This window comes from Lactuca sativa, chromosome 7, assembly GCF_002870075.4.
Source record: "Lactuca sativa cultivar Salinas chromosome 7, Lsat_Salinas_v11, whole genome shotgun sequence".
NCBI classification, from domain to species: Eukaryota; Viridiplantae; Streptophyta; class Magnoliopsida; order Asterales; family Asteraceae; genus Lactuca; species Lactuca sativa.
In genome coordinates, this window is record NC_056629.2 from 57,042,109 (window position 1) to 57,057,574 (window position 15,466).

A 15,466-nucleotide genomic window follows, 5' to 3' on the forward strand; every position below is an offset into this window, starting at 1 on the left:
ATATTGATCATTAGTAAATGAAACAATGATGATCATAAAGCAAGAGAACATCTTTAAAATTTTCTATGAATTGTTATTTGATGATGGTCACAAGTTTGTGTAGTTGGAATTAGCTAAAACTCATTTGTTGTTTTAGTTATGTCTTGAATGTCATCCACAGTTGTCTAAGGTTTGGCCAATTGACAAAGCTGATGAATAAATTCATATTTGTATGCTCCAAAAGCAGCATTTTGGTTTTGATTCAATTAAAGTAGCCAAACAAAGATCATAAGTTTATAGAAAAATCTTGAGTAAATTCATATATACAACAAATGGAAACATGGATATAAATGTAAAGAGAGAGTGATATGCAAAACGACTGGGGTGCTTAGGTGCAAAAGTGTACCTGATTTAGATTGGCGAGTATGCCAGAGGTTGGATTTTAGAATTGAATAACTCTAAAAATAAAGCATTAGATTATTCATCAGAGTAGTTTTTTTAGAATCACTCACCAATACGTCGGGTCCCTAAAAAAGTAGACAAAACTTACATTAATTGTATGTCTTCCAAAACTGGGGTAGATCATCAAGTTTGATAAGGTCCATGGGATAGAACATATGGATTCCATAAAATTTCTTGGAATATATGGCCCCTTCCTCCTCTAATGTGTTTGAACTATGTCTGCGGGTGCTATTGACGACTCTGTTGGTAGTCGTGGCTTATTTACATAGTCAACGGCAGTGGAGGTCATGTTCAAGCTGTATCTGTTTCTATCTGAACATACACACAAATACAAAGAAACACACACATCCTCGAATTGGAGACACATGTGGGCGAATAAGCTGAAAATAGCTGGCCAACATGCAACAAAAATAGAGCCACAATCTAAAAGTATCAACAGAAAAACCAAAAGGGGTTTAAAATTTTGAGCTTTTAGGGCTGAAGATTAGACCATAGATGAAGAAGATACGGTAAAAAGTGATTATTTACTAAAGAAAATGGGAAAATCGATAAAGTCTAGGAGACTCACTCAATTTGTTAATCGCCATCTTCAAGTGTTGGAACCTAAAAGTGAACCTCTAGCAATCTCTAACACTTAAAGATCCGAAGTCAGGCTTGAGTCTGAAATGGTTATGGTACAAGATGATGGTAGAAATCCGGAGTGGAGTATCTGCCGAGATGAAGAAATGTTCCGAGATCATGTGTCAGTTTGTGCATTAATTATTCTTGTCTTTAGTTTGATGTAACTCTTCATAGGACCAAGTTTTTTTGTTTATTTGGATAATTAATATGTCAGAAGTAGTCTTATTATCCGGTCCTTTGTATGTCAAACAATTTGTACAATGTTCCTCCTTGTCATGTGTCAGTCTGTGAATTAATACAATCGTCCTTTTAACAAGCCATATCACAATCGTTTCCATGCTCCTAACCAAAATAATCCTCAACCATTTAACAAACCTTCAAAAAACCCACCAACTTACAAACCTAACCTTCGTACACCAAATCACGCTTCAGAATCTTCATAGACTCCGAAGTAAAACAAACCCAAGATTATATGTCACAAATTAGGTCATGCAAACCATTTTGCCAAAGATTTCTTAGCTGAATTCCCACAAAAACCCAAGATTAAGGACTCTGCTTACTATACACGTCGAGCTCAAGAGATGGCAGAGAGTGAAAAGGCTTTTGTTACCACTGTATCAAGAGAAGTGGAAGGGTATTGGTCTTCTGGAGATGATGACATGAGTATTGGTAGAAAGATGTGCTTTATGGCTAGACAGAAAATTGAATATGATGAAGGCTACTGGTCATCTGGAACGGAGGAAGACTATGAAGACGCCAAACCAAATTACTGCTACATGGCTACCAACGATCCAACCGGTAGAAGCATCGTTCAACAGGTAAAATTAATGATTACTGATAATAACTTTGATTTGTCTCTTTGCGAACCATATCTAACCCAAATCTAATCAAATATGAACATCATTTACAAAGCCTATTAGTCAGCCATAGAATCCAATGAGAAGATGGAGAGTGAATTAAGTCGTCTTAGATTAATTTTCGAGGATAAGAAGTTAAAAATAGAGTCTTTAGAACGACAACTTGTAATGTCAAAAGATGAATGTATAATTCTTAAAGACAAATGTAAAATCACTTATTCTAAAAGAAATGTTATAATTTTTGACAACAAACATCTCAAAGCAAAACTAGATGCTTTGAATAATTCTATTGACATTCTTGAAGCAAATAAACAGATGACTCATAATTTTCATCATCCTTGGTCAAAAGCTCCCGGTCTCAGAAGCGAGTTTCCGAAACCTATTGCTTGTCCCTTGAAGGAGTTGAAAAACTTAACTTTTCTGGGAGACATTCCGAACCACAAACATTTAGACGCCCATGTCTTGCCTTTGTCACCCCTTCCTGAGACTTCTGACCAATTTGCATCACTGATTCCTGAGTTTCAACCTATAATTGTCCAGTTTCCCGATTCCACGCCACTTCCACCTCTGACAAACCTGGACCAGAATCGGACCTTGGAATCCCACTCTCGCATTCTAAACGCTATCTTTCAAATTCCAAACCATAGTCCTCATAACAGCTGTATTGTTGAGGCAATCATTCTGGATACAACTGAACCTGATACCTCTGAGTTTGTTTGGGCAACTTTAGATAGTAACGTTGATGATTCGCCAAATTCATGTGATTCTGACTCATAAGTGATTTCCAAAACTAATCTTGTGCCAATTAAGCCTGTTTTTAACAACCCTTATGTAGGTAAAACTTCCAAGTCTTCTTTCATTTCCAAAAAGAAACCCATGTTAAATAGGAAAGATGTTGTTAATCCTAAGGTAGAAGCCAAAAATGCTCACAAAAAGGAAATTAAGTCAAGGCAAAATTCCAGATTCCTTGAGAACTCCAAAAAAGAGTGTATCTCGGACTACCAATCCATCTACTAGGAGTCACAAAACTTTTGTACCTGTTAAGATTCTTAAAAGGCCATCTAATCCTCCCATTCAGTTGGACCGTAAGAAGGTGGTCAGCCCCACCTCGAAAAAGCCCATTGTAGATACTTAATCTGTTAGAACTAACTCTCCTCGGACCGTTTCATCTGTTTTTATAGCCAAATCTGATGGTACAATTTTAAAACCATGACCGCTTTCAATACCATGTATATCATCAAACAAAGAACGAGTTTTTAAGAAAACAGTTTCACAAAAATCTTCAAAATGAAATCATGTTTGGAAAGTGAAAAATCTTAAAAACGAAACTGCACTACGAAAGACACAGTGATTCCCACTGCTCCGGAAGCTGTTAGTCCAAGAAAAGTTGTTCCGAAACCACATGTCATTGAGTATGATTATTGCATAGATGAAAGAACCATGGCTTTCTGTTTGTTCCGAAAAGAATCTCGGAATAAATCCTGTAAAACTATTGTTGCTCAAAAGTCACAAACAAAGCCCAAAACTTGTGCCCCTGTCCTAAAACCTAACCCGGAGCCTAAAAACTCCACAACTCACTAATTTGGCAGGACTCTGTGCTTCAGAGCAAGAAAAAATACGGTATATTGATAGTTCTTGCTACATCAACATGACGGGGCAGAAGGACTTTCTGCGAGATCTCAAACTTCACCAAATGTTGGCTACGTGACGTATGGGAACAACTTAAACTCTCATATAAGAGGTTATAGCATCCTTACAATTGGCAACTTCTCCATTTCAAACGTGGCATATGTAGCTGATTTGAAGTGTAATCTGATAAGTGTGGCTCAGCTCACTGATGTGAATCGACGAGTTAAATTCTGCAAGAAACATAGCTATGTCATGACAGAAGACCGGAAGGAATGTTTAATCAAGTCCAATCACAACAAGAACATGTATCGTATTGACATCAACATGATCATTGGCAAGCTCCAACTCTGCTTACTTTCAAAAGTTGTTCTAAACGTCAGTTGGGTATGGCATAGAAGGCTTGCTCATCTGAATTTTAGATATATGAATGATCTTGTTTCCGGTGAGAGGGTAAGAAGTTTGCCACTCCTCAAGTTTGAAAATGATCATTTATGTGTTGCATGCGAGTGTGGGAAGAAATCGAAGAAGGGTCATCCTGTTATCAATGAAAAATCTATCTCAGAGCCATTAGAACTTCTGCACATTGATCTGTGTGGACCCTCAGCAGTTGAGAGTCTACATCATAAAAAAAAATCCATTCTTGTAATTGTGATTTTACTAGGATCATCTGGGTCGTCTTCCTAAGGCTCAAGTCAGAAACAGCCTTGAACTCATCAACATTATCAAAGGAGTTGAAATTCACGTCAAAATTCTAGTAAGGCGAATCTGAAGTGATAATGGTTCGAAGTTTACTAATGCCACTATTGAGAACTTCCTCACCAAGAAAGGTATTGAGCACAACTTCTCTACTCAACACACCCTACAACAAAATGGTGTAGTCGAATGACGCAACAGAACACTTGTCAAAGCTGCGTGATCTGTGCTTAACTTTGCAAATCTTCCACACTATTATTGGGTTGAAGCTGTCTCAACAGCATGCTTCACTCAAAATAGGAGCATTATCAATCGACGCCTTAATATGACACAGTACAAAGCCATGAACGGTCAAAAGCCAATTATCTCTTTTCTTCACATTTTTGGATGTAGATGTTTCATCAAAAACAACCGCGATTAGCTTACAAAGTTTCAACCCAATATTGATGAAGCAATATTTCTTGGGTACTCTGCCAAATCAAAGGCTTATCGAGTTCTTAATCGGGGAACTTGAGTTCTAGAAGAAAGCTTTGATGTCACCTTTGATGACAACTTCGTTCAGAATTCTGGCCCAACCCATGTCATAACTCACATCATGGAGTCTGATGCTCCAGCACCAAGATGTCTGAACCAACAAACAATTTATGAATTTGACTTTGAAACCCTGTTCGAATCTTCAGAAACAACTCTTGATTTGGAATCTCGAACAAGACAAACCTCATGAACCGATGCTTCTGTTTCCCAAAATATTTCAGGTCCGACACCCAGTTTTCCTCCATTTTATTCCGAACCGTCTGAACCTTCTCATGGTGATGGGGAGAACGATTAACCTTCCTTTGAATCAAATGTAGATGGATTCCAAGATGCAGGTGATTAATTTGCTGAATTTGGTCCTCCTATCAACAATCACGATGATGCAAATTTATTTGATTTCGCACCTAAGGACGACGAAAATATGTTCGGTTCAGAAGTTCAAGGGGAGCATCATCCACAAGTTCAAATTATTCATGGGAGCAACACAACCCTATTGTTGATATAGGATCCTCCACTGCACAAGAGCTTCCGAGACTACACATTTGGACTAAGGATCATCCACCGAACCAAGTTATTGGATATCTAAACGTCGGCGTAGAAACTCGTTCTGCCATAAGTGTTCAAAATTAATGTCATTTCTCGACATTTATCTCAATGGTTGAACCCAAATCCATCAAGGAAGCATTAGAACATGTTGACTGGATTACAGCCATGCAGGAAGAAATAACATAATTTGACAAAACTAAAGTATGGACTCTTTGTTGGGTTTTATGTACTATAACACTACTATGGTGGACATACAACCCTTATGCTTTGGATCTAAGTTTTCTCTAATTACACATTCAACATTGGTTTCCAAAGCATGAAGCCTAAACAAGCGTACAAAATTTAACATATGAATCATAAAATAAGTTAGAAAGTTACCTCTTGATGAAGCTAGTAATACTTTGGCCTAGAGAGAACTTAGTAACCTAAGTGTTGTGCCTCAAACAAGTCACAAACACCAATAAACAACTAAATGGATATGAGAGAGGCTAAGGAGACTCAAAATCGACTTCTCTTCTTGGAATGCAAGTAGTGGTCAATTTTAGGGCTTAACACAACACATATATGTGTAGAATATCAAGGATCATGTGTAACCCTAATCCATACATATTAGCCCATGATCCATCCATTTGATTTGGATAAATACTTCTTGGATTAACCAATAAGCCCATTACAAATCAAACCATGGATGACTAGCCCAACTCATATGTATCAACTTAATTAGTCTCTTTTGATCACTAAATTAATTATTAATTAATTCTTGATCAATACTAATTAAATAATATGGTTTCTCGATTAATATAATATACTTACAATATATTAATAAATCATAATAACCTCATACTCAGATACCCATCTATGAAATTGTCTGGTGAGGGCAACCCGAAATGGACCATGCTACTATCGTGTCAAGTACATACCAATTATAGTTATAGGCTTAGACACCTAATCCAACAGTCTCCCACTTGGATAAGTCTAATAATTATAATTGCCAATGCAACTTAAAATCCGATTAGCAATCGTAGCTCTCAAAAAGGCGCTGTCATACTCTAATGCGTCCATTAGATAAGTGATCATATAATCCTTTGTTCTACAAGATATCATGCAGAAAAGTAGATGGAACATATTCATACTTATTGTCTTGCAGTTTGCTTCCCGATTTCCGATTTGTCTGATATAGAACTTAATCGAACACATCAATAGAGTTCTAACCGGGCCCGACACATAAGTATTTGTTGAATAAAAGGAACAAATAAACTTCGACTTATATACTTGTACTAACTATTTGTTGAATCATACACAACAACACGTTTTTTAAGATCGAGTTACCGATGCGTTTTCATACTATCAATGTACAACCAACGAATAATCGCCAGCTCATATATCTTGGTTTGAAGATTATACAATATTATCGTCTCACAATCACCCGTGATTAATTCCATGATGTGATATGTGAGCCTGGGTTTAGTCCAATACTCAAATCTTATTTCAAGAGCACTCATGAATGTTTGTAGCAATCTTTTGCTTTGTCTAACTCCTTAGACAATCATACAAAAACCCATTCCTGACAGTCTTCTTTCATAACCTACTTCCAAAGCATGATCGATTATGGATAGTTTGAATAATCATATTATTCTGGAAGTCAAAACATGAGAAATGAAACAATAGTAAACAATTGACACAAGACTGTAACATTACTTATAAATAAAAAACACCTTTTATTCAATCATCAAATGTCAATTACATTTTAGCTATTACAAGTTTCTAAAATTCTATCTGATCATTAAAACAAATATCTTCCTTCAGCCCGATTCTTTTAGCGTATTGCAAGTGTTTGACCATACTCAGTCCCTTCGTAAGGGGATCTGTTGGGTTTTCCTCTGAGGATACCCCCTTCATAACGAGGAGTCCTTCTTCTACTCCATATCTTATGAAGTGATATTTTATGTCGATGTTTTTGGATCTGCCATGATCCCTTGGTTCCTTGGATAAGGCTACCACACCCTCGTTGTCTCAGAAAATATCCATAGCCTCCTTTATAGCTGGTACAACTCCAAGGTCTCCGATGAAGTTCTTTAGCCATATCGCCTCCTTTGACACTTCACTTACACCTATATACTCTGATTCGCACGATGAATCATCTACAGTCTCTTGTTTGGAACTTTTCCAAGTGACTGCTCCACTACTTAGGGTAAATATCCAACTCGAATGAGACTGGAATTTATCTCTGTTGGTCTGAAAGTTGGCGTCACTATACCCTGTCACTCTTAAGTCATCACTCCCACCGAGGGTAAGGACCCAGTCCTTATTCCTCCGCAGGTACTTAAGAATGTTCTTTACCGTAGTCCAGTGAGCTTTACCAGGATTCCCTTGATATATGATAACCATGCTCAGAGCAAAGGCTACATTAGGGCGAGTACATGTTATAGCATACATGATCGAGTCAACAGCCGAAGAATATGGTATTCGACTCATTTTTGCTATCTCAGTATATGTACTTGGATTCTGACGCTTACTCAGTTTGGCATTGCTCTGGATAGGTACGTCTCCTTTCTTGTACTCCTCCATGCTGAAACGTTTCAACAACTTGTCCAAGTAGGTAGTTTGACTAAGTCTAATTATTGTTTTACTCCTGTTTCTCAATATCCTTATCTCTAGAATGTAAGCAGCTTCTCCAAGGTCCTTCATAGTGAAACACTTCCCAAGCCAGGACTTAACCTCCTGCAAGGTTGGGATGTCATTTCCTATGAGTAGTATGTCATCCAGATATAGCACTAGAAAGCTAACTAGACTCCCACTAGCTTTAACATATACACATGACTCATCCTCGCTTCTCGAAAATCCAAACTCTTTGACTTTCTCATCAAAACAAAGATTCCATCTGCGAGATGCTTGTTTTAATCCACAAATGGATTTCTCAAGCTTACACACTCTATTAGGGTACTTTGCATTGACAAAACCCCTTGGCTGATTCATGTAAACATCCTCAACCAACTTCCCATTGAGAAAAGCGGTTTTGACATCCATTTTCCATATTTCATAATCATGAAATGTAGCTATGACTATCATAACCCTTATAGATTTAATCTTCACTACTGGTGAGAAGGTCTCGTCATAGTCAACTCCAGGAGTTTGAGTAAAGCCCTTCGCAACCAATAGCGCCTTATAAGTGTGTACTTTCCCATCCATGTCGTCCTTCTTCTTGATGATCGATTTGCACCCAACTGTCTTATGGCCTAGTAGATTCTCAAGCAAGTTCCAAAATTGATTGTCATACATGGACTGAATCTTGCTTTCCATTGCCTCTTTCCATTTAGCAGACTCAGGGCCTGCCATGGTTTCTTTGTAGTTGTTAGGTTCATTCATATTGACTAGTGTGCTATCACTGATAAATGTATCACCTTCAGAAGTAATATGGAAACCATAAAACTCAGGTGCTTCCCTAACTCTAATGAGTGCCTCAGAGGTAAGGACTCTTCAATCGGTTCAACAGGAGTTTCCTCCTAGGGTTGAGTGCTAGCGTTTGAGGTTCCTCCATTACTTAACTCTTGAAGCTCTTTAAGGTCAATTTTCCTCCCACTGTCCTCTTGGCATAGGAGTTCTCTCTCGCAAAAGACTCCTCTCCTCTCAACGAATACAACATTGTCACTCGGTCTATAGAAGAGATATCCAAAGGATTTCTGTGGGTAGCCGATGAAAATACATCGCTCACTTCGAGGTTCGAGCTTGCTGTGAGTCTCTCGTCTTACGAAATCCTCGCAACCCCAAAACTTGATGTGGTCTAATGAGGGAACCTTCCATGTCCACATCTTGTGAGGTGTTTTGGAAAACTTTTTGGTTGGGACAAGATTAAGGATATGGGCAGCAGTCTCTAAGGCATACCCCCAAAATGAGATAGGTAACGAAACTCGACTCATCATGGAACGAACCATGTCCAATAAGGTTCGATTGTACCTATCAGCTAAACCATTAAGTTGTGGTGTCCTAGGCAGCGCCAATTGTGAAAAAATTCCACATTCCTTAAGATAGTCATGGAACTCGTTATTAAGATACTCTCCTCCACGATCGGATCGAAGCATCTGTATCTTTCTGCCCAATGGATTCTCTATTTCTTGCTTAAACTCTTTGAACTTTTCAAAGGTTTCTGACTTATGCTTGATTAAGTAGACATACCCATATCTACTATAATCATCAGTAAAAGTCACATAGAAGTGGTTAACATCCCTTGTGGTGGTTCTGAAGGGTCCACACACATCTGTGTGTATGAGATTGAACAGACCCTCACCCCTTGCACAAGTTCCAGTGAAGGGTGACTTTGTCATCTTTCCAAGTAAACAAGATTCACAAGTGTCATCTGACTTTAAGTCAAATGACTCCAACACTCCATCCTTTTGGAGTTGGGATATGCGCTTCTTGTTAACATCTCCAAGACGACAATGCCATAAGCATGCTTTATCCAAATCATTGGATGAATCAATATACAACACATTATTTCCTAAGTTATCTACAACCATCACAGTTTCATATATGCCATTGCAAGGTAATGCTTCAAAACAGAATACACCATTAAATTAAGCATTTATTGAACCAATTTTATTATTAAAAGAAAAGGTAAAACCTTGTTCATACAAACTGTGAAAATAAATAATATTTCTCGCCATATTAGATGAGTAGCAACAATTATTCAAATCTAATTTTAAACCATTACTAAGCAATAAAGAATAAACTCCAATATTGGTGACAAGCGACTTTCCCCAATTCCCCATGATTATGTTCATCTTCTCGTGCTCCACATCCCTACTTCTTTTTAGACCCTACAAATCAGAACAAATATGTAAACCACATCTTGTATCAAGGACCCAAGAATTAGCATGTGATGAGTTATTAGATAGAATAGTATAAATACCTGCAAAGGAGGGTTTGATCTTCCCATCCTTTATGCCCTGCAGGTATTTGTGGCAAGTTCGTCTCCAGTGCCCTTTTTCATGACAAAGGAAGCACTCGGCTTTCTTTGGATCGGAAGAGGGTGTGATAGAACTGGATTTGGTTCCACTAGAAGAGGATCCAACATGGGACTTTCCCTTATGAATCTTGGAAGGAGTCTTCCTCTTATTTCCCTTCCCATTTCCAATTGCCAAGATAAGGGCAGTTATAGTAGGAGTAGGTACAACCGATTTTCCTTTCAAACTGCTTTCAGCAGTCCTCAAGAGACCTTGATGCTTGCTTAGAGTGACCTCCTCCTTCTTCAAATGATAAATCGTACGAAACTGATCATAACAAGTAGGTAAAGAGTGTAGAATAATATCTATGGCCAACTCTTCATCGAAGTTTACATTTAAGTTCAGCAAGTGGTCCACAAACCTTTACATCTTTTGCAAGTGGGTCGTGATAGACTCTCTGTCCTTCATTTTGGTTGTGATCATGGAGGAAATGATCTCATACCTCTCCTGCCAAGCACTTTGATGGTACCTTTCCATCAAGTCCTGGTGCATTTCATAAGGCCAAAAGTCCTCATATGACTTTTGGAGCTCAGTATCATGGTAGCGATCATTATACATGACACTTTGGTTGCGTCCCTCTCATGAGTTTTGTACTCAGCAATCTGTTCCGGAGTAGTAGTGGATTCATCAATTTCCTTAAGCTCTTTATCTAGGACATATTCTTTGTACTCATAATGAATAGCCATTCAGATGTTTCGAATCCAATCATTGAAATTCGATCCATTGAAGATGACCCTCCCACATAGGTTCACGAGGGAGAAAGAGCCGTAAAGGATTGGGTTGGAAGCATTGTTTGAAGTAGACATATGAAAAGAAAGACAAAGTTTAGATTATATAATGATCCTTAATATAACACCCAAAATGAAATATTAAGGTTAGGATCCAACACAATACTCTACAATTCGAAAGAGGGATGTTGTAATCCAATTGTAAAACATTTGAAGGTAGGTAAATGACAATTTACCAATTTCCACCATGAAAAACGAAATTGAAGATTAGGTTTTAAATGAATTGAAATTCCTATATTCTTTTAAGATTCATTAAACTTTTCAATGACATGTTTAAATCCCGATTATGCCCTTCAAGTTTGTGATTGGGATACCGAGAATCACAAACAAGGCATGAATAACCATGCAAATTAGTTTGGTACTCTCGATGCTACAAATCACCTAATCAATGTGCCGTTTAACTACACACACTCCATTGATCCATGATTAACACCAAGCTACCCTTTGCCACACATTGTCAGTCCTAAATTAGTGTGTCAGTTAACCACACACGCTCCACTAACGACTTAACAAGGTGCAAAGTGCAATTTCATGGATTAGCTCCATTTTCACATTTTTTCTAAAGCAACTAAGATTGGGAATTTTCCAAAAGTTTAGTTACTTTAATAATTTTCATTATACTTATTAATGAGAATTACTTTTCTATCCTACCCGTTCGGCTAACGACCCTCCACCAGTCAAGGAAGCGGTGGGTGAGAGTGGACACCCATTAAACCACCATTTTATAAGCAGTAACCTTATACCCCCTATAGACCGACTTCATGAATGAGGCCTACTAACGGTAAGACTAACTTTTCTTTATATATATATATATATATATATATATATATATATATATATATATATATATATATATATATATATATATATATAAGTATAAACTTTAATATTATAATAGTATAAGGGTTGATTTTTAAACTTTTAAAATTCTAGGGTGTGGAATTAAAGTTTCATTATTTTAACTATTCAAGTTCCAAAACTTGAGGGCAAGTTTTGTAACTTGTCAAAACTTTTGAAATTCATAACTTATGAACTTTTTTGTTCCATGAATGAGACCTTTCAAATTCCAAACTTGAGGACAAGTTATGAAACCTTTCAAGACTCTTAGAATTCTATAACATACATTAGTTAATGGTTTCATAAATTAAGACTTTTCATGTTCCACAACTTGAGGACAAGTTATGGAACTTAATCAAGAACACACATATATCAAATTTACTAATCCAATTATGATAAGATGATTGTTTACCAACTTGCCCTAATTTGATCTTGTTTCATGAAAACTTCAAATTTTACAAATAACTAGTATTTATGAAAAATCAAGTAGTCATCTTAGAATTTGACAAACATCATGTTTTGGATGAGGATTAACATTATCATATCATTAAAATTAAATTATATGACCAAAAACAGTTTGTGGTAATGTTCTAAATTAAAAACAGGACAAAAACTCGAAGATTCTGCAATCAGATGCAACAACTCGTCGAGTTCCATAATGTAACCATCGAGTTCAAGGCAAACATCATCCAACTCGTCGAGTTCAATGATGGACTCAGCGAGTCGGCCTTGGCAGAATCCCGAAATGCATTTTTTCAGCTTTGAAAATTACATAGTTGCATTAATACAATAGAAACATCCTAGACCTTGATATCACTGTTGGGTTTTATGTACTATAACACTCCTATGGTGTAAATACAACCCTAATGCTTTGGGTCTTAGTTTTCTCTAATTATACATGCAACATTCGTTTCCAAAGCATGGAGCCTAAACTAGCATACAAAATTTAACATATGAATCATAAAATAAGTTATAACGTTACCTCTTGTTGTATCTAGTAATACTTTGGCCTTGAGAGAACTTAGCACCCAAGTGTTGTGCCTCAAACAAGTCACAAACACCAATAAACAACTAAATGGATATGAGAGAGGCTAAGGAGACTCAAAATCGACTTCTCCTCTTGGAATGCAAGTAGTGGTCAATTTTAGGGCTTAGCGCAACATATATATATATATATATATATATATATATATATATATATATATATATATATGTGTGTGTGTGTGTGTGTTTGTGTGTGTGTGTAGAATATCAAGGGTCATGTGTAACCCTAATCCGTACATATTAGCCCATGATCCATCCATTTGATTTGGATAAATACTTCATGGATTAACCTATTAGCCCATCACAAATCAAACCATGGATCACTATCCCAACTCATATGTATCAACTTAATTACTCTCTTTTGATCACTAAATTAATTCTTGACCAATACTACTTAACTAATATGATTTCTCAATTAATATATTATTCTTATAATATATTAATAAATCATAATAATCTCTTACTCAAATATTCATCTATCAAATTGTTATGTGAAGGCAACCCGAAATGGACCATGCTACTATCGGGTCAAGTACATACCAATTATAGTTATGTGATTAGACGCCTAATCTAACACTCTTGTCCCTCATCCTCATAGTTATCCCGCTGTTGGTACAAGATGGTTGTTTCAGAAAAAGCTAGACGAAGCAGGAGTTATCATTCAAAATAAAGCAAGATTGGTGGCCAAAGGAGTCACACAGATTGAAGGGCTTGACTATGATGAGACCTTTGCTCCTGTTGCCCGTCTTAAAGCCATTAGAATCTTCCTTGATTATGCTGCTCACAAAGGCTTTAAGGTTTATCAGATGGATGTCAAAAGTTCCTTTCTTAATGGTGAACTTGATATTGAAGTATATATCCATCAGCCTCCCGGTTTTTTCAATCTCTCATATCTGAACTACTGCTACAAACTCCGAATAGCTCTTTATGGCCTCAAGCAAGATCCCCGCGCTTGGTATGTGACTCTCACCGAATTCCTTAAGCATTCTGATTTTGAAAGAGGTATTCTCGATCCTATCCCGTTCCAAAGGTCTAATGGAAAACATCTCATGCTTGTCCAAATTTACATTCACGACATCATTTTTGGATCTATGTATTCATTAATGGTTGCTGATTTTGCTAAACTGATGGTCAATCGATTCCAAATGTATGAATCGTCAATTGAGTTTCTTTCTTGGTCTCCAAATTAAACAAACCAATGGAGGAATCTTTATTCACCAAGAAAAGTACATATCGGAATTTCTCTAGAAATATTCAATGAACACATGTGCTTCTGCCAAGGTACCTATGGGTTTCAGACATAAAATCTTTCCGGACACTTCAGGTGTTGCTATTGATGAAAAAAAGTACAGAGGAATGATTGGATCACTACTCTATCTAACAACATGTCATACAGGCATCATGTTTTCAACATATTTGTGTGTCAGATTTCAAGTCAATCCAAAGATGTCTCATATCTTGGTTGTTAAGCAAATATTCCGATACCTCAAAGGTATAAAGAGTCTCCGAATCTGGTACCCATCAAATGAGAGTTTTCTCCTTCAAGCATATTCCGATTCGAACTATGGTGGTCTTCAATTGGATAGAAAAAGCACATCTGGTGGCTGTCAAGCTTTGGGTGGTCATTTGGTTAGCTGGTCATCTAAGAAGCAGAACTGTATTGCACTCTCAACAGCTAAAGCGAAATATATCGCAGCTTCTAGCTGAACATCTCAAGTTCTTTAGATGAAATCACTGCTCTTGGACTATGGTTACCGGTTTCAACAAATCCCAATCTCTTGTTATTCATAAAGTGCCATTACCATTTCACACAATCCAATTCAGCACTTAATGACAAAGCACATCGATATACGGTACAATTTCATTAAATATCATGTTTTAAATGGTAACATCGAACTTATTTTTGTTCCATCTGACGATGAAATTGTTGATGTCTTTATCAAGGCATTAGATGAAACCAAATTCAATGGTTTTCTAAATAAATGGGTATGATGATGCTTGATCCTTAGTTCTTTCAAGAGGTTTGTACTCTCTGATGGCAACACCAGAAAGTAAAATAGTTCCAGAGTCAAATTTTATCTCATCTTAGAACTGTTGCCTCTTGGAATAAATAAGGTCATTTTACATGCGTTTTTGTCTAAACACCTCTTGTAGTTCTAAGTTGTACAACTCAATTCATCAAATGGAGTTCATGACCAATATAGTCACATTGGTATTAATTTCATTTTGGAACCTAGTTCATAAGTTTGTTAAGAAGATCATCTCAGAATTTGAGTATGGAACAATATAGAACTTTCATCTCATTTTATATCAGATATCAGATCCTTCTTGTCTCAGAGTCTCATAATCTATTTAATATAAGTTCACTAAGATCTTCCTATCTTTTACCTCTAATATTCAGTCTGAATATCTATAATCTCATACTCTATATTACGTACAAGAGTTTTCATTCTAATCTTGGAAATATCTTATGTTT

General features: G+C 36.7%; 1 protein-coding gene across 1 annotated transcript; it reads left to right on the forward strand.

The window, feature by feature from the left end:
- The first annotated feature begins 14,247 nt into the window (after nucleotides 1-14,247).
- LOC111883809 (uncharacterized mitochondrial protein AtMg00810-like) lies at nucleotides 14,248-14,697 on the forward strand. Its single transcript, XM_023880133.1, has one exon. It carries the CDS (start codon nucleotides 14,248-14,250, stop codon nucleotides 14,695-14,697), a length of 450 nt encoding a protein of 149 aa, XP_023735901.1.
- The last annotated feature ends 769 nt before the right edge of the window (nucleotides 14,698-15,466 follow it).

Excerpts from the sequence above, each read along its gene's own strand:
- LOC111883809 (XM_023880133.1), top strand. The coding sequence starts at position 14,248 with ATGAACACATGTGCTTCTGCCAAGGTACCTATGGGTTTCAGACATAAA.